This window comes from Pelophylax lessonae (assembly GCF_965119305.1).
Source record: "Pelophylax lessonae genome assembly, chromosome: 10".
Lineage (NCBI taxonomy): Eukaryota > Metazoa > Chordata > Amphibia > Anura > Ranidae > Pelophylax > Pelophylax lessonae.
This window is the reverse complement of record NC_138777.1, coordinates 236,944,300-236,968,447: the sequence shown is the minus strand read 5'-3', so window position 1 is coordinate 236,968,447 and position 24,148 is coordinate 236,944,300. Positions and strand designations below refer to the sequence as shown.

Genomic DNA, 24,148 nt, shown 5'->3' with positions numbered 1-24,148 from the left:
AAACCTCTACACTATATGACCAATGGTTTGTGGACACCTGACCATCACATCCAGAAGGTCCTTTTTTTGTCCATAACCACTTTCTGACCCACAAATAAATCTGTGAAAAGTGTGGCATGCATTTGTATTTACCCCCCTTTACTCTAATACCCCTAACTAAAATCTAGTGGAACCAATTGCCTTCAGAAGTCACCTAGTTAGTAAATAGAGTCCACCTGTGTGTCATTTAATCTATGTATAAATTCAACTGTTCTGTGAAGTCCTCAGAGGTTTGTTAGAGAACCTTAGTGAACAAACAGCATCATGAGGGCCAAGGAACACAGCAGACAGGTCAGGGATAAAGTTGTGGAGAAGTGTAAAGCAGGGTTAGGTTATAAAAAAATATCCCAAGCTTTGAAGATCTCACGGAGCGCTGTTCAATCCATCATGGGAAAATGGAAAGAGTATGGCACAACTGCAACCCTACCAAGACATGGCCGTCCACCTAAACTGACTGGCTGGGCCCCTACCAAGACATGGCTGTCCACCTAAACTGACCTGCCGGGCTCCTACCAAGACATGGCCGTCCACCTAAACTGACCTGCCGGGCCCCTACCAAGACATGGCCGTCCACCTAAACTGACTGACCGGGCAACCCTACCAAGACATGGCCGTCCACCTAAACTGACTGACCGGGCAACCCTACCAAGACATGGCCGTCCACCTAAACTGACCGGCCGGGCCCTTACCAAGACATGGCCGTCCACCTAAACTGACCTGCCGGGCACCTACCAAGACATGGCCGTCCACCTAAACTGACCGACCGGGCAACCCTACCAAGACATGGCCATCCACCTAAACTGACTGGCCATGTGGTTATGGACAAAAAAGGACCTTCCCAAAATTGTTGCCAAAATTGTTTCAAACGTCTCTGTGTGCTGTAAGATTTACATAGAGTCCCTTCACTGCAGAGCCCAGAGCTTGGTAACTTGGAGGGCTGGATGTGATGGTCAGGTGTCCACAAACCATTGGCCATATAGTGTAGAGGTTTGTCTTAGACCTCCATGGTTTTTCTAACCTTCTGTCCGTGTCTGGAGGACTCTCCTTTCTTCATTGTAACATAAATGAAATTGGTTCCACTAGATTTTAGTTAGGGGTATCAAAGTAAAAGGGGGCTGAATACAAATGCCCCCCCCACACACACACTTTTCACAGATTTATTTGTATCATTTACCATTTTCCTTCCGCTTCACAATTATGGCCACTTTGTGTCGGTCTATCACATAAAATCCCAATAAAATACATTTACGTTTTTGGTTGTAACATGAGAAAATGTGGAGAATTTCAAGGGGTATGAATACTTTTTCAAGGCACTGTACCAAGTTGATAGATCAATCAACTTGGGAACAACCAGCCTGCTGGATTTTACTTCCGATTATCGCTAGCGGCTGCTATAGCCGCTCACAATAATCACTGACTTCTCCCAGCAGGGACAGCTTTCCCTGCCACCCCCCGGCCGGGAGAATACAATGCCTCGGCAGGAGGGATTCCCCGGTCAGCACTGTTTGTGTTGATAGGGAAATCATGCAAGTTTTGCTCCATCTATGGCCAGCCTTCGTTTCTCAAGATAGGTTTTCTTTTTTTGTCCCCGAGTGTTGTCACTGTATCAGTGTTATCTACCGCAGTACAAATAAGTGGGGATCCTGTGCTGTACTGTAATAAACAGACGGTGCTGCTATATGTTTACACATCTGGTGTTGTGTAACAGCCGGAGCTCCGGCTAATATTGTCATACAAAGTCTATTCTGGGTGCCTTTCCATGTCAGTCTAGCAGATGCCTGAGAAGCAGCGTGACCTCAGCAGCAGGCTGTGTAATGCGTTCATCAGCTGACTTGCTGTACGATGGACCCAGTATGGGAAGAGGCTCTTACAGGCTAACGTGTGCATTCTAACACATATTGTAACGTGTGCCCACTCCGTCTCTGGATTGTGTGTTCTATGGTCAAACGTTTGTGGTCACCTGACCTTCACTCTTCTATGGGCTTGTCAGACATCCAACTAGAAAACCATGGGCATGAGACTCCAAAACATGGAGTTGTCCCCCAACCTGCATCCTTGTGACTAATGCATTCATCAGCTGACTTGCTGTACGATGGCCCCAGTATGGGAAGAGGCTCTCACAGGCCAACGTGTGCGTTCTAACACATATTGTAACGTGTGCCCACTCCGTCTCTGGATTGTGTGCTCTATGGGCAAACGTTTGTGGTCACCTGACCTTCACTCTTCTATGGGCTTGTCAGACAACCAACTAGAAAACCATGGGCATGAGACTCCAAAATATGAAGTTTTTACCCAAAATGCATCTTTGTGACTAAAACAGCATCCACAATTTGGGAAGACTTGACAAGATTTTGAGGAGTTTGCGGGGAATTTGTGCTTGAAACAACTTTTGTGAGGTTGGGTACAGACAAGAAAATCTGGCTCCAAATCCGCACTCCCAAGAGGTTTCAGTAAAGTTGAGGTCAGGGATAGCTCCTCAAACTATGAGGTTGATTTACCAAAACTGGTGCACACAGGATCTGGTGCAGCTCTGCATAGAAACCAATCAGTTTTCATATTTTATTGTTAAAGGCTAATAGAAGAAGCTGAAGTTAGAAGCTGATTGGCTACCATGCACAGCTGTACCAGATTTTGCACTCTCCTGTTTTAGTAAATCAACCAATATGTCTTTATTTTGAGCTCCGGAAGGTTTTACCTCCCTTCATGACTGGGACACTTTTTTCCATAGGGCACTGCGCTACTTTAATTGGCAATTACAAATAGAGTTTTCCATTGGTGGTATTTGATCACCACTGGGTTTACATATATATATATATATATATATATATATATATATATATATATATATATATATATATAATTTTTATTATTTTTTTATATAAATAAAAAAAAGACTGAAAATGTAAAAAAATATATATTTTTTAACTTCTGCTGTAAAACATATTCAATAAAAAAAATTAAAAATCAAATTTCTTCATAAATTTTGGCCAAAATGTACACACCCAATTCCAAAAAAGTTGGGACACTGTACAAATTGTGAGTAAAAAAGGAATGGACTCATATACAAATCTCATTTTATTCCCAATATAATATAGATAACATATCAAATGTTGAAAGTGAGACATTTTGAAATATAATGCAAAATATTGGCTCATTTTGGATTTCATGAGAGCTACAAATTCCAAAAAAGCTGGGACAGGTAGCAATAAGAGGCCGGAAAAGTTAAATGTACATATAAGGAACAGCTGGAGGACCAATTTGCAACTTATTCGGTCAATTGGCAACATGATTGGGTATAAAAAGAGCCTCTCAGAGTGGCAGTGTCTCTCAGAAGTCAGGATGGGCAGAGGATCACCAATTCCCCCAATGCTGCGGCAAAAAATAGTGGAGCAATATCAGAAAGAAGTTTCTCAGAGAAAAATTGCAGAGTTTGAAGTTCTCATCATCTACAGTGCATAATATCATCCAAAGATTCAGAGAATCTGGAACAATCTCTGTGCCTAAGGGTCAAGGCCGGAAAACCAAACTGGATGGCGGTGATCTTCGGGCCCTTAGACGGCACTGCATCACATACAGGAATGCTACTGTAATGGAAATCACAACATGGGCTCAGGAATACTTCCAGAAAACATTGTCGGTGAACACAATCCACCGTGCCATTCGCCGTTGCCGGCTAAAACTCTATAGGCCAAAAAAGAAGCCAAATCTAAACATGATCCAGAGGCGCAGGCGTTTTCTCTGGGCCAAGGCTCATTTAAAATGGTCTGTTGCAAAGTGGAAAACTATTCTGTGGTCAGACAAATCAAAATTTGGAATTCTTTTTGGAAAACTGGGACGCCATGTCATCCAGACTAAAGAGGACAAGGACAACCCAAGTTGTTATCAGCGCTCAGTTCAGAAGCCGGCATCTCTGATGGTATGGGGCTGCATGAGTGCGTGTGGCATGGGCAGCTTACACATCTGGAAAGGCACCATCAATGCTGAAAGGTATATCCAATTTCTAGAACAGGGGTCTTCAAACTACGGCCCTGCAGCTGTTTAGGAACTACAATTCCCATCATGCCTAGTCATGTCTGTGAATGTCAGAGTTTTACAATGGCTCATGGGATGTGTAGTTCTGCAACAGCTGGAGGGCTGTAGTTTGAGGATCCCTGTTCTAGAACAACATATGCTCCCATCCAGACGTCGTCTCTTTCAGGGAAGACCTTGAATTTTCCAACATGACAATGCCAGACCACATACTGCATCAATTACATCATCATGGCTGCGTAGAAGAAGGATCCGGGTGCTGAAATGGCCAGCCTGCAGTCCAGACCTTTCACCCATAGAAAACATTTGGTGCGACTAGAAGCCTGTATTAGACAAGAATGGGACAACATTCCTATTCCTAAACTTCAGCAACTTCTCCTCAGTCCCCAGATGTTTGCAGAACTTGGTAATTTGGAGGGCTGGATGTGATGGTCAGGTGTCCACAAACCATTGGCCATATAGTGTACAGGTTTGTCTTGGACCTCCATGGTTGTTCCAGCCGTCTGTCCATGTCTGGAGGACTCTCCTGTCTTCATTGTAACATAAAGATTTTGTATTCCTTATAACAAAACATGGAGAGGAGCGTGTCTGGTTATAATTATCCGAGATAAACAGCTTGTATTTCCTCTTTCAGCTGTGCATGAGGTCATTGATCACCGGCTGACAGAACGCGAGTGGGCAGAAGAGTGGAAACATCTCAACAATGTGAGTATGCCAAGAAAATTACCGCTCTAAAGATCAACAAAGTAAGATTATTATCCCCTTTTTTTATATACATATATAACAAAGTTGTTGTCAAATGTTATCTGATTGGCCGGTACTGGTTACTGCCGGTCATTGCTGCTGCTTTCTATAGAGCTAATTACCATCGACACCTAACTGATCGAATGATATTCAAGACAAGAAGAGAGTCTGGAGTCTGGTTTTGGAGATTACAGAATTTACATATTTTCAGCCTCCTCCGGATAAGAAGCTGAGACGGAATTGTAAATAGGTTATAAATAGAGATCTAAACAGCTCTGCCATTAGAATCGGGAAAAAAGTGTTTGCTAAGATCGGGTGCCTAAATGTGAACAGTTATCATCCTAATTGTATGCTAGATACACTATATTACCAAAAGTATTGGGACGCCTGCCTTTACACAGACATGAACTTTAATGGCATCCCAGTCTTAGTCCGTAGGGTTCAATATTGAGTTGGCTCCGCCCTTTGCAGCTATAACAGCTTCAACTCTTCTGGGAAGGCTGTCCACAAGGTTTAGGAGTGTCTATGGGAATGTTTGACCATTCTTCCAGAAGAGCATTTGTGAGCCCAGGCACTGATGTTGGATGAGAAGGCCTGGCTCACAGTCTCTGCTCTAATTCATCCCAAAGATGTTCTATTGGAATGAGGTCAGGACTCTGTGCAGGCCAGTCAAGTTCCTCCACCCCAAACTCACTCATCCATGTCTTTATGGACCTTGCTTTGTGCACTGGTGTGCAGTCATGTTGGAACAGGAAGGGGCCATTCCCAAACTCCTCCCACAAAGTTGGGAGCATGAAATTGTCCAAAATGTCTTGGTATGCTGACGCCTTGAGAGTTCCCTTCACTGGAACTAAGGGGCCAAGCCCAACCCCTGAAAAACAACCCCACACCATAATCCCCCCTCCACCAAATGATTGGACCAGTGCACAAAGCAAGGTCCATAAAGACATGGATGAGCGAGTTTGAGGTGAAAGAACTTGACTGGCCTGCACAGAGTCCTGACCTCAACCCGATAGAATACCTTTGGGGTGAATTAGAGCGGAGACTGCAAGCCAGTCCCTTTATTACCAAAAGTATTGGGACGCCTGCCTTTATGCACACATCAACTTTAATGGCATCCCAGTCTTAGTCCGTAGGGTTCAATATTGAATTGGCCCACCCTTTGCAGCTATAACAGCTTCAACTCTTCTGGGAAGGCCGTCCACAAGGTTTAGGAGTGTGTCTATGGGGAATTACAAATCATATTGTAATTGAATGTTATTAAAAATTCACTTTCCTTATCAATCTGCAGCCGCTGTAATTTTCTGTAAAATGCAATATGGCCACCTGGAGGCGCTCTGTACACAGATGGTATGCAGAGCGCCCCCCAGAAATGTCATTTCCTGCTTGTGTGATTGGCTTACTGATTTTCCCAGGATACTGCTACATATTGCTACACTTAGAGGCACCTCTCTTCTCTTTTATACTCAGACATCGCTTGTTTCTAAAAAAAAATGTTGCTTGTCTTGCAAAACGCTCTCAAAGTTACTCTCAATCCAAGGTTTTACTGTATATGAGGTCTTGAAGTGGATAAAAATTCCCTTTTCTTTTCAATATGCAGCCGCTGTCATTTTCTGTAAAATGCAATATGGCCATCAGGAGGCGCTCTGTACACAGATGGTATACAGACCCCCTCCCCCCAGAAATGTAATTTCCTGCTTGTGTGATTGGCTCACTGATTTTCCCAGAAGTCTGCACTAAGATACAAGTCAGATTTTGAGCATCCCCTGCAACAAAAATGTCATTTATGGTGAGATCCTCCCAAAGGGAAATCACATCTAAAGGGATGCAGACCCTGTCACTTCCCGCATTAGAGCCATGCAGGTGCAGCAGCTAATTGATAATTATAAAGTCACTCCCATTCACATTCATACTGCACATGGGCACAGAGAAACACACAGCTATTTCTATCATCTCTTGCGTACAGTACGTGCTGGGACAAGCTTATCTAGAGCCCAGGGCGAACATGCCAAATTGCTCCTCCATCCAAGATGTATGATTATGTGTGAGCAAACCCCCCCCCCCCCCCCCAAAAAAAAAAATTGAGCACTAATTTGCATGCTCCCCTTATCATAAATCCCCTCTTCCTTCCAGAATAAATCCATGCCCCTGCTGAAATCCCCTCTCCTGGCACAAATATTTGCCCCACACCCCCAGCTTTAATCCTCTCTCTCCCCATATGCCCTCAGCACAAACCCCACCCCCCCCCAAAAAAAATCTTCCCCCCTCCTAGCACAAATCCTCTACCCCTCAAATTTCCTCTCCCAGTCCAAATCCTCTCCTAGCACAAATATGCTCCAATTCTCCATATTAGGTTAACCCCCCCCCCCCCTCCAAAAGAAAAAAAATCTGATTTTCGCACAAATCCCCCTCGCTATCATATTACCTTTTCTAGCACAAACCCCCCTTCTAGCATAAATCCTCTTCACCTACCCCCCCCCTTCCAACACAAATCCCCCCAAATCACCACTCCTAGCACACCCTCCCAAATTTCCCCTCCAAGCACAAATCCCCTGTCCCAGTCCAAATCCCCTCCTCCTAGCACATATACACTCCAATCCTCCCTACTAGGTTAACCCCCCACCCTTCCAAAAGAAAAAAGATCTGATCTTCGCACAAATCCCCTTCGCTACCATATTACCTTTTCTAGCACAAACCCCCCTCCTAGCATAAATCCTCTTCACCTACCGCCCCCTCCTACACAAATCCCCTCAAATCACCAATCCTAGCACACCCTCCCAAATTTCCCCTCCTAGAACAATTCTTACCCCCTGCCACCCACCAGATTCCCCCACCCAACACAGATTTTCTCCCCCTCAATCTGTTCATGGTGCCCCCCTACCTCACATAAAACCACAGTGCCCAGGGTAGCCGCTCCCTCCTGCCCACCCCTTGTCCCAGCCCTGCGCTGAGGTTAGAAGCTGATTGGTTACTGCGCAGAGCTTCACCAGATCCCGTGCGCTCCACTTTTAGTAAGGTCCCTTGTTGTGTGACTTGGCCTGCGACTTCGGGACTGCAAAGTCACATGACAAGTCATAGTCCATGATATACAACGAGTACCGTTCATATCTGTGCGACTTCAAGTCGCAACGTCTTCAACGTAATCTCTGCACTACTCTGGGCTGATATTAATGCGTTTTGAGCTCCATAGATATAGGCATTGCTTCAAGTCCAGTCAAAATCACAGCAAAATCGCAGCAAAAAAAGTATGCGACTTTAAGGTGTGAAAGGGGCCTAAATCTCCCCCATTGTGTCCTATAGGGGATTCCTTTCTGTTACCGGAAATCACGGGACAATGCAGATCATTGCTGAGATTGTGGGAATTACAAACTTTTTTTTTTTTGTTCCACCAGCTGTTAAACTGCATTATGGATATGGTGGAAAAAACGCGGCGCTCGCTGACAGTCCTCCGCCGCTGCCAGGAAGCAGACCGAGAAGAGCTCAACCACTGGATACGGCGCTACAGTGACGCTGAGGACCTGAAAAAGAGCGTCAGCTCTGTGAACCAGCCAGCGCGACATCACAACAGCTCATCAAGCACTGAGTCCTCACCAGCAGGTCCGTGAATGGAGAGCTTGACTTGTACCCATATACTATAATATGTAGGGATTTAACCACTTGGGCCCCGGAAGGTTTAACCCCTGTAATGACCAGACCATTTTTTGCTATTCAGCACTGCGCTACTTAAACTGGTCATGCAATGCTGTACCCAAATTACATTTATATCTTCTTTTTTTTTTCCCCCACAAACAGAGCTTTCTTTTGGTGGTATTTGATCACCTGTGCGGTTTTTAATTTTTTGCGCTATAAACAAAAAAAGAGCAACAATTTTTTTAATTTTTTTAATTTGTGTAACATTTTTTTTTTCTTTTTTTAACCACTTCTGGACCGGAAGGATTTTCCCCCTTAATGACCAGGCCATATTTTGCGATTTGGCACTGCGTTACTTTAACGGACAATTGCACAGTCGTGCGGCGCTGTACCCAAATAAAATTGATGTCCTTTTTTTCCCACAAATTAAGCTTTCTTTTGGTGGTATTTGATCACCTGTGCGGTTTTTATTTTTTGCGCTATAAACAAAAAAAAAAAACGACAATTCTGGGAAAAAAAAAAAAAAAACTATATTTTTCACATTCTGCTATATAATCCCAAAAATAAATTTAAAAATCAAAATTTTTTAAATTTTTAGGCCAATTTGTTTTCTGCTACATATTTATGGTAAAAAAAAAATCGCAAAAAGCATATATTGATTGGTTTGCGCAAAAGTTAACGCGTCTACAAACTACGGGAAAGATTTATGTCATTTTTATTGTTTTTTTTTTTTTTTTTTTTAATTTTATTGGCGGTGATCTGCGATTTTTAGCGGGACTGCAACATTGCGGCGGACAGATCGGACCCCTAACTGACACTTTTGGGGGGACCAGTGACATTACTACAGTAATCAGTGCTAAAAATATGCACTGTACTAATGACACTGGCAGGGAAGGGGTTAACACTGTGGGTGATCAAAGGGTTAAATGTGAGCCTAGGGGAGTGATTCTTTTTGGGGACGGGGCTTCTGAAATGATCATAGAGACAAGTGATCCTATATAGAAGGATCACAGGCGCTCTGTGATCATTCCAGGGAGAAGGACGGTCGGCTGTGTTTACAACATCTGACCGTTCTTCTCTCTCAGCGGGGAGCGATCGCGGGTGTCAGGCCCATGCAGCGGAGTCCCCACTGCCGAGTGGGGGCGGGCGCGCTCGCCCCCTAGCTGCAGGCGCGCGACTGACGTATATCTACGTCGGTTCGCGCAGGAGGGGCTGCCTGCCGCAGTATAACTGCGGCGGGCAGTCCTTAACCGATTAAAGTCAGCAGCTACAGTATGTGTACAGTATGTGTACAGTATGTGTAGCTGCTGACTTTTAATTTTTGGAAGGGGGGGGCGTAACTCCGCTTTAAGTGGTTAAAGCGTGAGAGCACTGAAAGTTGGCCTGGGCAGGAAGGGGGTGAAAGTATCCGGTATTGAAGGGGTTAAAGGGAACTGCAGGACACAGACAGGAATGTGCCGCTGTCTATAGACTGTTCAGCAACTTTTTTCTTTTCCTTTAGAGCCATCAAGAGACTTCTTACATCGGCCGCCGGCGGGATATATGCCAGAGGAGATCTGGAGGAAGGCAGGTGAGTTATATCCTAGACCTAGAGTCCCCCCCCCCCCCAAGACAAGTGATAGGACCCCAAAATCGGGGGGTCCCCAGAATACATTACTAAATCTTACTCCATTGATAGAAATAACGGCGGGTTCCCACCTTATAGTGCAGTGATGGTGAACCTTGGCACTCCAGATGTTTGGAACTACATTTCCCATGATGCTCATGCACTCGGCGGTGTAGCTGAGCATGATGGGAAATGTAGTTCCAAAACATCTGGGGTGCCATGGTTCGCCATCACTGCTCTAGCGTCTCTGCTAATAATATATATATATGTGGACCAGCACTAAATCAGTATTTTTTTTGCTAGAAACATTTTTTATAACCCCTGAACAATATACTTTTTTTTTTTTAGCAGAACCCAGGGAATAAAATGGTGATTGTTGCAATTTTTTTTATATCACACAGTATTTGTGCAGCGGTTTTGCAAATATATATATATATATATATATATATATATATATATATATTATATAATTTATTTAAAAAAACAAAAACAATATGAACTCCAATTTGTTCGGAAAATGTGAAAGATAATGTTACGCTAAAAAAATAGATGCCTAAAGCCCCGTACACACGCACAGATTGTTGGCCGTAAATTGTCGGCCAACGTCCGATCTGCCGATTGTCGGCTTGTTAGTATGATGATTCCGACAACCAACTGCGAATTTTCGGCGGAAAAAAATCTGGTGTGCATGCTATTAAATTTTTGTTGGCCAACAAAAAACGGCCGTCAGTCAGTACAGATTTCGGCAGACAAAAATCAGATGAGCAAGACTGGGCATGCTCAGAGAAGAAAAGACACACGGAAAGTCAACCATCACATGACATCACTTCTGAAGTTGGTTTTTGTTGGCCAACAAAAGTCCAGTGCAGTCTAGAGCACATTCCAACACAACAACACTGGACAAAAGTTGGCCGATCAGTTGGCCAACAATCTGTGCGTGTGTACGGGGCTTAACACTTTTGGAATTGCGCCAAACTACAGTACTTAAAAATCTCCATAGGCAACGCTTTAAAAAATTCTACAGGTTACCAGTTTAGAGTTGCAGAGGAGGTCCAGCACTATAATTGTTGCTCACTCTCTATTGATCGTGGTGATACCTCACATGTGTGGTGCAAATATCGTTTATATATGCGTGCGCAACTTGCATACGCTTTCACTGCTGTGCGTGAGCACGGAGGGATGAGGGCGCTTAAAATAGTTTTTTTCTTCTAGTGTTTTTCACATTCAGTTTGCACATGGACACAGAGAAACAAAAGGCTATTTCTTCAGAATAACAAAAGGTAGAAATCTGCAACAAAGTTTTTTACAATCCCTGCAATGTACAGAGACTACCCAGAGGGGAGGGGCTTTTCTCTTTTAGTTACTCTTTAACTGTATTTTTAAATGTACCTAGTGTAAGTACTGTACACAGATATATCCTAATGACAGTCTGCTGTAATTATTTGTACAGCAGCACTCAGGCTGGGAAGGGAGAGCATTAGTAGGAGCCAGTCAGGTATACTTTAGGGCCCATTTGCTGATTGGTAAAGCTGTGTTACTATAATCCAGGGGTCTTCAAACTATGTCCCTCCAGTTGTTCAGGAACTACATTTCCCATCATACCTAGTCATGTCTGTGAATGTCAGAGTTTTACAATGCCTCCTGGGATGTGTAGTTCCACAACAGCTGGAGGGCCGTAGTTTGAGGATCCCTGCTATAATGGATTTCATGCAGAGGGTTTTTACTGTTAATCAGTGGATCGAATGTAGATCAAGTGTGCACCTTCTCTCTTTCTGTAGCTTTGTGAACAATCAATGTTATGGCACTGCGATAGGCAGCCAGTAGATCTCTGGTTGTTGAACTACAAGCCCCAGCATGTTCTGCCTGCCAAGGTGTGTATGGAGCCACGCTGTCAGGACTTGCTGGATCTTCTGATTCCATAGATCTACTCGTTGCCCGTCACTAGCTTTGCGTCAACATTAGCAGCAGCGTAGGGTTATAGACCTAAATCATTAAACTCCTCCTTCACCTGAGTCCCCCCTCCCAGGGCTCATCTTCACCTCTGAGCTGTCTCTCTGTCCGCACAGAGGAGGCGGTGAACGACGTCAAGCGGCAGGCCATGTCCGAACTGCAGAAGGCTGTGTCGGAAGCGGAGCGCAAGGCTCACGACCTCATCACTGTAGAGAGAGCCAAAATGGAGCGAGCGCTGGCGGAAGCAAAGCGGCAAGCATCGGAGGACGCCGTCTCTGTCATCAACCAGCAGGAGGACTCAAGTGAGGTAACGCCCATGAAGAGATAAGTAGGAGGCAAGAGATCCTTTAAAAAGGACTAGCTATTGGGCTTTATACACACATGCTTCAGCTTGTATAACAGTTGTGTGTACTGAGAGTTTTTACACAGCATTTCCAAAGCTTGCAGCCAACTTCTAACAATTTTCTTAGAGCCTTTCAAGCTCCAGTTTGGGGTTGGCATCGTCCTTTGTCTCCACCCCCTATCCACCTCTGAGCATCGTCCTTCATCTCTACCCCCCTACCCTCCTCTGAGCACCATCCCTTGTCTCCACCCCCCCCACTTCCAAGCTTCATCCTTTGTCTCTACCCCCTACCCACCTCCGAGCATCGTCCTTTATCTCCGCCCCTACCCACCTCCGAGCATCATCATTTGTCTCTACCCCCTACCCACCTCCAAGAATCATCCTTTGTCTCCACCCCCTACCCACCTCGGAGCACTGTCTTTGGTCTCCATCCTCTACCCACCTCCGAGCATCGTCCTTTGTCTCCATCCCCTACCCACCTCTGAGCATCGTCCTTTGTCTCCACCCCCGACCCGCCTCTGAGCACCCTCCCTTTGTCTCCACCCCCCCAATCACCTCCAAGCATCGTCCTTTGTCTCCATCGCCTACCCACCTCCGAGCACCGTCCTTTGTCTCCACACCCTACCCACCTCTGAGCACATCCTTTGTCTCCACCCCCTACCTACCTCCGAGCACCGTTCTTGGTCTCCACCCCCTACCCACCTCCGAGCATGGTCCTTGGTCTCCACCTCTACCCACCTCCGAGCATCCTTCCTTGTTTCCATCCTCTACCCACCTCCGAGCATCGTCCTTTGTCTGCACCCCCGACCCACCTCCAAGCATGGTCCTTTGTCTCCACCCCCTACCCATCTCCGAGCATCGTCCTTTGGTTCCACCCCCTACCCACCTCCAAGCATGGTCCTTTGTCTCCACCCCCTACCCACCTCCGAGCACCGTCCTTTGGTTCCACCCCCTGCCCACCTCTCAGTACTGCCACTTTTTGAAAAAACAGAACCAAGCATTTTGTCGTGAAAAGTAATTTGTATGGAATTTGTTATTGATAATAAGAAAAGCAAAAAAATAGATCCCCTGCAACAAAATATCCCCTATCAACAACAAATCCAACCCAGGAACAATAGACACCCCACCCCAGCAACAATAGATCTGTAGACCTCCTGCAACATTATAACCCTAGCAACAACAAATCCAACCCAGGAAAAATAGTTTTAAGTTTTAAGGCTGGTATAACTACTTTTTATGCTTTTTTTGGTGAATTTTCAGGAATTAATCTGCACTTTTAGTTCTATGTCTTCTAATAATGGATAAAGTCCCCCTATAGTGACCCCCCCTCTAATTAAGATAGTATTGGCTATCGTGCCACCTCTGTGCTGTAGACTGTGTCTTCTACAACATACTCCTTCTCACTTTCTGTATATTTGCAATGATCATGACCTTTACAGTAGGTACTGTGGTATATAAACCCATTTAAAGGTGTGGACAACTGTGTAGAGAGTGCACCCAGTCAATGAGCTATATACAGAAGGGATATCATTTTAGACCAGCCGATGAGGCACAAAGCATTTGAGTAAACAGAATTTGTCTCCTTACACACACACACGTTATGCCCTAAGACTTCTAGACACCTGACCATCAAAAAACCATTGGGATTAATATGGATTTGCCACCACCGATCCAACTCCCTTGTAAATTAAACAGTCTCCATCTTTCCAGCAAAGGCTTTCCATAAGACTTTGGAGAGTGTCTGTGGGGAATTTGTGACTATATGGCCACAATGTTGGAGCGTTTGTAGGATCAGGTACTGTTGTTGGATTATTAGACCTGGCTAGCAACTGGCATTCCCCTTCATCCCAATGGTGTTCAGTAGGAGGTTGGGGTCCTTTGCAGGCCACTCAACTTTCTCAACACCAAACTCTTAAAACCATGTTTCTCTTTCGTTCATTGATGGACACAGCTTCAGATCTTCATAACGTCGATCTTCGTTGAGTTGTACTGCCCCTACAGGAGTAGGACACTAGGCAGAAAAAAAGTCTGGCTATGCCCATGGGTAGTCCCAGGGGGTATACTTCCTCTCTCTGCTATAGGCACTCAGTTTAAGGACCTAGTTCCTTGCTGGGATCTTGTTCCTGGCAATTTTCTCTTTTTAGATAGATATTTTTTTCTTTTGGATTTTTCCTGTGAGATCTACAATCAACTGCCGACTGGGCGATGGCCTGTATAATCTAGATCCAGTGGTCAGCCCAATCTGGCCAGCGAGCGTGCGCAGATCGAATTAATTCGGTCAAAGTCATTCGGTCTGGCTACAGGATCAAGTTTCGCTCTTGCCCTCCGGCAAGGTTCTTTCCTTCCAACTTGCGTCTGTCCCTGGACTGCTTACAGGGTCTGTTTGGGGCGCTACAAGACCTGTTCCATCAAGGGGTGATTGTCCTGGTTCTGACTTAGGAACATTTTCAGGGTTTTTATTCAAACCTGTTTACAGTTCCCAGGAAGGAAGGCAAAGTGCGTCCAATCCTGGACCTCAAGGCGCTAAACTGCTTTGTGTGGGGGCAGAAGTTCAGAATGGTGTCCATTCGCACGGTGGTGGCTTCCCTGCGTCAGGGGGATTTCCTTTCCTCTATCGACATGAAGGATGCTTATCTTCACATTCCGTTATGTGCCAGTCACCAGCGCTTCCTCCACTTTTTACTGTGGGAGAGGAGCATTATCAGTTTGTGGCGTTACCCTTTGATCTTGCCTCTGCTTCTTGGGTCTTCACAAAAGTGTTAGACCCAGGGCTAGCTTTATTATGCCAACGGGGGATCGCGGTACTGGGCTACTTGGACGATCTCTTTCTGTGAGCAGAGTCTTCCTCTGCTCTGGTGGAAAACCTGGAGATCACAATACGAACTCTGCGCGAGTTCGGCTGGATTCTGGATTTTCAAAAGTGTGCCCTTGTTCCGTCCACAAAGCTGAACTATGTGGGCCTGACTCTGGTCTTCCTCTGCACAAACTCCAGAAATTGCAGGCTGCAATTTGTCTCCTGCTGTCCAACAGACGGTCATCCCTTCGGACTTGCATGCGGGTGCTGGGCCTGATAGAGTCTACCTTCGAGGCGGTTCCGTTTGCACAGTTCCATACGAGGTCCGTGCAAAGGGAGATTCTGACCTAATGGGACAAGACTCCTCAGTCTCTGGACAATCAGATCTGGTTGAGTCGGGGAACGCAGGAGTCCCTGATATGGTGGCTTCATTCTCTGGCGCTTGGGCTGGGCAAATCTTTCCTCCCCTTGTATTGGACAGTGGTCGCCATGGATGCCAGCCTGTCCAGCTGGGGAGGCGTCCTCGGCAAACATTCTGCTCAGGGGATCTGGACGCTGCAAGAGTCCAGACTACGGATCAATGTCTTGGAACTCCAAGCAATCAGACTGTGTCTGGACCATTGGACGGATCTTCTTCGGGGTTGTCCAGTGCGCATTCAATTGCACAATGCCATGACCGTGGCTTATGTCAATCACCAAGGAGGCACAAGAAGTGTCCTGGTGGCTCTGGAGGTAGCCAGCATTCTAAGGTGGGCAGAACGTTTCGTTCCAGCCTTCCCCACTGTACACATTCTCCGAGTGGAAAACTGGCAGGCAGATTACCTCAGTCAGCAGTCGTTGGACCAAGGGGAGTGGTCCCTTCATCCAGAGGTGGATCTGTTGGCATCTTGGCACAACAGAAAGGTGCAGAGGTTTGTGGCTGGATCAAGGGATCCTCTGGCGGACGCCACAGACGTCTGACTCCACAGACGTCTGATTTATGCCTGCCCTCCTCTCAAGCTTCTGCCATGACTTCTACACAGGATCGAGGCAGAAGGGATTCTAGTCATCTTAGTGGCTCCGGACTTACCTTGCCAGGCTTGGTACACCGATCTGGTGCGGCTGGTCGCCAACGTTCCTTGGAAGCTTCCTCTCAGGGAGGATCTGCTGTCCCAAGGACCGATCTTCTATCCTGCTTTACAGTCGCCGGCTTTGACGGCTTGGCTGTTGAACGCCAGGTACTGAAGGATAGAGGTTTATCTGAGTCGGTGATCCCTACACTGTTAAAAGTTAGGAAATCTACTTCTAGAAAGATCTACCATTGTATGTAGAAGACGTACATTGAGTGGTGTAAATCTCTTGGGGTTCATCCTCACTCCTTCTCAGTGGCTCGGATTTTGACCTTACTTCAACAGGGGGTTGAACAGAAATTGGCCTTGAGTACCATCAAGGGCCAGGTGTCGGCTTTGGTGGTCTTCTTCCAACGACCTTTGGCCACACACTCCCTGGTACGTACTTTTCCTCAGGGTGTCCGACATTTGGTTCCTGCAGTGCGGTCTCCATTGCCACCTTGGGACCTCAATTTGGTGCTTTCGGCCCTCCAGAAGCCTCCCTTTGAGAATCTTCATGAGATTCCCCTGCTTATGCTGTTCCAGAAGGGGCCTTTTTGGTGGCTCTTACCTCTGCGTGCAGGGTGCCGGAACTGGCGGCCTTATTCTGTCGTTCACCTTACCTGGTGATTCGAAGAGATAAGGTGGTTCTTCGCCCCTGTCCATCGTTTCTTCCAAAGATTTTCTCAGATTTTTATATGAATCAACACATCGTGCTGCTCTCCCTGTGTTCCAGGCCTAAACATCCGAAGGAAATTGCCTTGCATGCCTTGGATGTGGTCCAGGCAATTAGGGTGTACCTGGCAGCTACGGAGTCTTTCAGGAAGTCAGAATCACTATTTGTACTCACGGCTGGGCCTCGTAAAGGGTTGTCTGCCTCCTCTGTGACCATTTCCAGATGGATCAGACAGACAGTAATTCAGACCTATTCCATCAAGGGTCAGGTTCCTCCTTTCCCTGTTAAGGCGCACTCTACTAGGGCGCTTAGTGCCTCCTGGTCATCGGTGCACACTTTCACAAGGTTTTAAAAAGTGGATGTGTTGGCATCTGCGGATGCTTCTTTTAGCCGCAAGGTTTTGCAGGCTGCTGTTGAGAGGACCTGGTCCCCTTTGAGGGTGTATTGTTCTTTTCAGGTGGGCTCCAGTTGTTTGGTTGAGCTCCTGTTGCCTGGTTGGCTACTGTTTAGCCTTGGGAATTTTTTTGCGGTTCCCACCACCTCATGTTAATCACTGCTTTGGGAGGTACCAATGGTTATGAAGATCTGAAGCTGTGTTCATCAATGAACGAAAGAGAAAATGGGATTTTTGACTTACCGTAAAATCCATTTCTCTGATGTTCATTGATTGACACAGCCCCCACCCCTCTGTGGAGTTGTAATTCTTCTGACACTGCTTGTAACAAAACTGAGTGCCTATAGCAGAGAGAGGGAGTATATCCCCTGGGACTGCCCATGGGTATAGCCAGACTTTTTTCTGCCTAGTGTCCTACTCCTGTAGGGAGCAGTATAACCCAATGGTTATGAAGATCTGATTCTGTGTCCGTCAGTGAACATCAGAAAAATGGATGTTACGGTAAATCAAAAATCTCATTTTTTTTCTGGACCTGGCTTGGTACACAGGGGCACAGTCATGCTGGAACATAAAAAGCACCTACCCCAAAACAGAGGCATATATATATATATATGGGCCACAATTGTGACTTGGCCCCCTGTACTCATGGATAGGAGAGGGGCAGAATATAGAGGAACCAATCCCCTCCAATTTCCCCAGCAACTACGGGAGGAAAATGGAGGGTATCGGTTCCTGTACATGCTGCCCCTACTATACAGGCCCTGCTGTGATCGGGGCCCCTGTGAGTTTCCCCGGCCCCCCATCCTCCCCCAGAGGCCCTTCCTTGTCTTAATGAATAGAATCAGTGATATGTACTGATCACTGACTCTGTCCATTCATAACTAAGGCGTTGTAATCTGTGTTTCCTATGCTTTTGCAAATTAACGGGAAGCTCTGTACAGAGCTATTCCTATCCATTCTTTCTGTGCTGCTGAGGCTGCAGAGATGACTAGTGAGTGTCCTCAATCTCTTTTCTCTGTCGCAAAGATAAAACATCAGAGGTCTGTTTAGACCCCTGAAAACTCACCTAAGCCCCCCTACATGGCTTCTAAAAAATTGTAAAAAAAAAATACTTTAAATGCTAAAAAATAATAATGATAATAATAAAAAACTACTTACACCAGTGGAGAAACTCCCAAGGTCACAAAAATCGCACTTGCAACCAGGCCCTGGGGGGGGGGGGGGGTCAAGAGGGCCCTTTAGGGTTTCTTGCAGTGGGACCATGAAGGTTGTAGTTATGCCTCTTGCCCAAACTGTTACCACAATTGCCTAAAATGTCTTTGTATGTGGCAGCCTTACCAGTACCCTTTATTGTAAACACTTGGAATCAATAATTCAGAGGTTCAGAGGGGTGGCCAAATATTTTGAGTGCATATTGTAGGTGTGATGGTAGGGTGCCCACAAACATTTGTCCATGTAGTGGCTTCCCAGTCTTAGTCCGTAGGGTTCAATATTGAGTTGGCCCACCCTTTGCAGCTATAACAGCTTCAACTCTTCTGGGAAGGCTGTCCACAAGGTTTAGGAGTGTGTCTATGGGAATGTTTGACCATTCTTCCAGAAGAGCATTTGTGAGGTCAGGCACTGATATTGGATGAGAAGGTCTGGCTTGCAGTCTCCGCTCTAATTCACCCCAAAGGTGTTCTGTCAGGTTGAGGTCAGGACTCTGTGCAGGCCAGTCAAGTTCCTCCAACCCAAACTCTCTCATCCATGTCTTTATGGACTAAGACTGGGATGCCATTAAAGTTCATGTGTGTGTGAAGGCAGGCATCCCAATACTTTGGACAATATAGTGTATATATACACTGTATGTATGTATATATATATATATATATATATATGTGGCACTTGCTGACAGGACTGTGGACAGTGTATATATGTTACCGTGTATGCATCAAATTTGTCAGGCTTTGTGGAGCGTTGGTTGGGATAAAGGATCTCTTCGTAGATCCACACCTTACCTTGTATTTAGAGCTGATTATTATAAGGCTCAGATCATTCTCTGCTGCTGGGTAAAAAGGCTGAATGCTGCCAAAACACTAAAAAGATTTATGGCCTGTTTGTTTGTTTGTTTGTTTGTTTGTTTGTTTTGGGGAACCCATTAGGGGACAATATATAATTTTTTCGTTTCTAATCTTCTTTGAGAAATACCAGCCAAACGTTTCTGTGCTTCTGCTGATTTCGGAACTTGCAGCTTATTCTTCTCTCTTTGTCTTTTGTAGAGTTGTTGGAATTGCGGGCGGAAAGCAAGTGAGACCTGCAGCGGCTGCAACACAGCGCGTTACTGCGGCTCTTTCTGCCAACACAAGGACTGGGAGAAACATCACCACGTATGCGGCCAATCCCTGCACCACCCTCCCAGTGCACCACCAGCGTCAACCACCCCTGCCACACCTGCAGCCAGCCCCACCGCAAGCAGCTCCGCCTCTCGATCTGGGACCCCCGCCACACCCCTTCTGTTAGATACAGCCTCACGCTAAACTGAGACCTCCCGCGATATTATAATCTGAGGACGGAAACCAACCACGTCAACACACAGCGACCTGCACTGGTCAGCCATGCTGCTGGTATAATTTAGTGCTCGTCAAGACTTTACCTGACCCCCCCTCTCTTGTGTCTCCTCCTGGGCGGGGCTAGGACCTGCATGTCAGTGTGGATTGGTTTTGGCCTATATGAAGCTAAATATCACAAAAGGCCCCGTCTTGACTCCTTATATGAATATCCCTAGGAGGGGATGCAGAAGATCGCGGATTGGGGGATGATTTTTTTTAAAAACTGCTTTCAAATCTTTGGCTTTAAATGAAATTGAAATCCAAAAAAAAAAAACATAAACCAGATATACAAATTAAACTACCTTGCTAGACAGCCAAGAAATGTCCAACACCAAGAACACCTCTTAAAGAGAAATCCAAATAGAATGAAACCCAAACCCATACTTTTTGTTGTTTTTTTTGCCAGCCCTGCCAAAGCCCGGTCCGTCATGGCGGGAGGAGTGGGAGGGAGCTTCCTGGAGTTAAAAAACAGGAAACTGCAAAGGATTCTGGGAGTTCCGCTGGGTGCTCAGCAAAGAGGAAGGACACCTTATTCTAACCAATGCTAAAGAAGAAGTGCTCCAAAGAGGCACCACCAGTGCCGCACTTCCAGATTGATCTCCTCCTACCTACCTCTCCTGGAGCTAATGCCTCTCGTGTTGCTCGGCTGTTCAGGACCCCGACGGCCCTCGTCCAGTTCTTGGATTGTGCGCGAGGCAATAAAAGGCCACCAGAGACACGGCTTCTGTCCCGTTCAGACAGACAATGACATTTTGTGTATAGGTGTCTTCACTCCAACCAACCTCTGCTTGCCTCGATGGCCTGTAGAAATACCCCAAATATCATTATTTAATGGACAGTCGTGGATAACACACCCCTTGGGGGGGAGGGGGGTGGGACTGGTGGGAGGTGAATCCAGGGCTCCGCCTGGACCACAGACTTCGGCCCACGTTTGGCAAGATTGTACAGTTTTTTTTCTTTTATTTTCTATTTATAAAAGCAAAATGAAGAATTCCCATGTAGGGGACATGAGTGCAATATGAAAAGTGCAAGGCTACTGATGGATGGGAGGAGTTAGCTGCAAACTTATGTCAACGCAAAACAACCATGAAAATAAAGTGGATGGGCAGGAAAGAGTTAGCGCCACGCAGAGAGGAACGGTGGCAGAAATGTGAAAATGAAGTTATTGTCTTTTTGTAGTAATAGAATGCAATAGGCTGAGATGTACAGTAAGCTATAGCAACCAATCATAGCCCACATGTTGTAGTCTGCCCCCTCTAAGACTTGAAGGCTGATTGGTTGCTCTTGGTTACTTTGTGCCATGCTCTTTGCACTGTAGACGCAAAATGTGATTAGTTGCCATGCAGAATACAGTTCTACTTTCAAACGCTTTCTTGCGTAATAAATAGCCCATTCATTAGAGGAGCCCATTCATTGAAAAACATATTTAATACATGAGCCCATTCATTAGATGAACCCATTTATTAAATGAGCCCATTTATTACATGAGCTCTTTCATTAGATGAGCCCATTCATAGATGAGCCCATTCATTAGATGAGCCCATTTATTACATGATTCTATTTATTGGATGAGCCCATTTACTAAAAAAGCCCATTCAGACATGAGACCATTCATTAGATGAGCCCATTTATCAGATGAGCACATTCTTTGGTTGAACCCTTTTATTAGATGATGCTTTGGGCTCTACTGTACTGCACAGTGCATTGGGGAGCAAATCAAAACGAATGGCACAGACCATGTATAGCCATACAGACCACAGGAAAGAGCCGGTAAACCAGCAAACCTGGTTATCCTTTATTACAAAAGAGTAATAATAATAGCCCATTCGTTGGATGGGCCCATTTACTAAATGAGCCCTTTTATTACATGGGGCTCATTCATAGATGAGCCCCTTTATTACATGATTCTATTTATTGGATGAGCCCATTCATAGATGAGCCCCTTTATTACATGATTCTATTTATTGGATGAGCCCATTCATAGATGAGCCCATCCATAGATGAGCCCATTTATCAGACGAGCCCATTTATTTGTTGAGCCCATTCATTGGATGAACCCTTTTATTAGATGATGCTTTGGGCTCTACTGTACTGTACAGTGCATTGGGGAGCAAATCATAATGAATGGCACGGACTATGTATAGCCATACAGACCACAGGAAAGAATCGGCACTCCGGTAAATCAACAAACATGGTTAACCTTTATTACAATAGAGTAATAATAATAGCCCATTTATTAAATGAGCCCATTTATTACATGAGCCCATTCATTAGATGAGCCTATTTATTAGATGAACTCTTTCAATAAATGAGCCCATTAATTGAAGAGCCTATTTATTCAATGAGCCCAATCATTGGATGAGCCCAGTTATTAGATGATCCTATTCAATAAATGAGCCCATTCATTGAAGAGCCTACTTATTACATGAGCCAATTTATTAGATGAGCCCAATGATTAGATGAGCCCATTTATTAGATGATTCCATTCATTAAGTAAGCCCATTCATTGAAGAGCCTATGTAATACGTAAGCCCATTTCTTAGATGGGACCATTCATTAAATTAGGCAACTCACTTTTATTACACAAGCCTATTCATTAGACGAGCCCTTTTATCAGATGATGATTTGGACCCTACCCTATTGTACAGTGCATTGGGGAGTAATTCACAATGAATGTCACGGACCGCACCACACATAGAAAAGGTGCATTGCCATAAAGACCACAGAAAAGAGCCACCACTCCGGTAAATCACCAAAAATAGTTATCCTTTATTACAAAAGAGTGGTGTAAGGCTTATAAAGAAAATCCAATGCGTTTTGGCTGTCAGGCCTCAATCATGAAACGCTTTGGAATTTTTTATCAGCTGTACTCCTGCCAGCAGAGTGCTGGCTCTTTGCTGGCTCTTTGCTGTGGACGGTATAGTGCTGGAGGTTATCAGATACCGCTTTACCTGAAGGAGCTGTGGATGGATGAGGGGGGTTGCAGCGCTGTTTCACCCGTTTCAGGTTCATTGCCCTGCATTGTAGTGAGGCAGGCTTTAGCACACATTGCCACAACACACAAGTATAAATAGGCCCTTAAAGTGATGTAACAGATATGAAATATAGCAGAGCAGGACATAGAGGCTTTTTTTTTAATAGCAAAGGCCGGTATTCAGCCAAGACCCAGAGCCACCAATCACATCTCGCTTTCTTCAGTTTACTGTCGCTAGGCCGATGCAGATCGGTTTTTATTTTTGCGCTCTTGCTTATTATGGATGCACCATTGAAATTTTGAGATCACAATCCCGCTGACAAGCACTTGAGACAGATGTTGGTAAATTTTACAATATTATAGGGTGCTTAATGCCTGCACACCATTGGCTTAACATGTATTTAAATTTTAATCCAATTTCAAATTTTAATCAATTATTTTTTTCGTTTTTGAATACCGGTTTTGGAAACCTGTCGTGTTGTGCTGCGATGAAGTGCAGGTGCACTGATAATTACTGACATGTATGCTCTGGGATGCTATTCTAAATCAAAGGCAACGCACGTAGTACCTTGTAATCCAGTACCGCACAATGATTGGTTACTAAGGAAGACACTTTTTTCAGACCTTCAACGCTAGGTTCACATCTATGCAGTTTCGGTTGATGCAGTTTTACGGTGATTTTCATGCGTTTTGCCTTTTCTTTTTTTTCTTACCAAACTGTAAATAGCCAGTTGTTAAGGAGCAGGAGGCAGCCTCTGCATCCTTAACAACCAAGGAGTCATCAGCTGTCAGTGGGGAACCCATTGACAGCTGATGACTCATCAGTTGTTAAGGATGTGGCAACCACTAACTCCTCAGCAACTGGCTATGCACAGTTTGGTAAAGAGAAAAAAAAAACATAAAAGGCATGTAAAAACACATCAAAAACACACCAGTTGCGTTTTTGGTGCGGGACCATTGAAGCCTATTACACGTAAAAAAAAGGCCCTTACCCTTTTCCAAAAACACAGCGTCTGAAAAACACATAGCTGTGAATGTGTACCATAGGAAACCATGTTAAATGGACCGTTGGGGGTTTCTGCAAAAATGTGCTAAAAAACGCATAGGTGTGAACCTAGCCTTAGGTCACAAGACCCCGTGTGCTAAAAAGACACCTTTGTTTTTGGGGTAATTCATAAAACGGGTAACGCCAGCTAGACTTTTTTTTTTTGGTTTTTGATAAAGTCAGGAAGTCGTAGAGCAGGGGTGTCCAAACTATGGTCTTCCAGCTGTTCAGGAACTACAATTCCCATG

General features: G+C 45.2%; 1 protein-coding gene across 5 annotated transcripts in view; it reads left to right on the top strand.

Annotated features, from left to right (window-relative positions):
• Window positions 1–21,357, top strand: part of CBFA2T3 (CBFA2/RUNX1 partner transcriptional co-repressor 3) — an 80,838-nt gene extending 59,481 nt beyond the window's left edge. For 2 of the 5 annotated variants that reach the window (XM_082269604.1, XM_082269602.1), the window contains 5 exons: window positions 4,703–4,773; window positions 8,205–8,409; window positions 9,944–10,012; window positions 12,075–12,300; window positions 19,552–21,357. In XM_082269604.1, coding sequence (XP_082125730.1) covers window positions 4,703–4,773; window positions 8,205–8,409; window positions 9,944–10,012; window positions 12,075–12,300; window positions 19,552–19,792 — 812 coding nt within the window. In that variant the 3' untranslated portion in view covers window positions 19,793–21,357. Of the gene's footprint in view, window positions 1–4,702; window positions 4,774–8,204; window positions 8,410–9,943; window positions 10,013–12,074; window positions 12,306–19,551 lie in introns of all 5 variants that reach the window. The other 3 variants (XM_082269603.1, XM_082269606.1, XM_082269605.1) reach the window with 3 other exon arrangements.
• The last annotated feature ends 2,791 nt before the right edge of the window (window positions 21,358–24,148 follow it).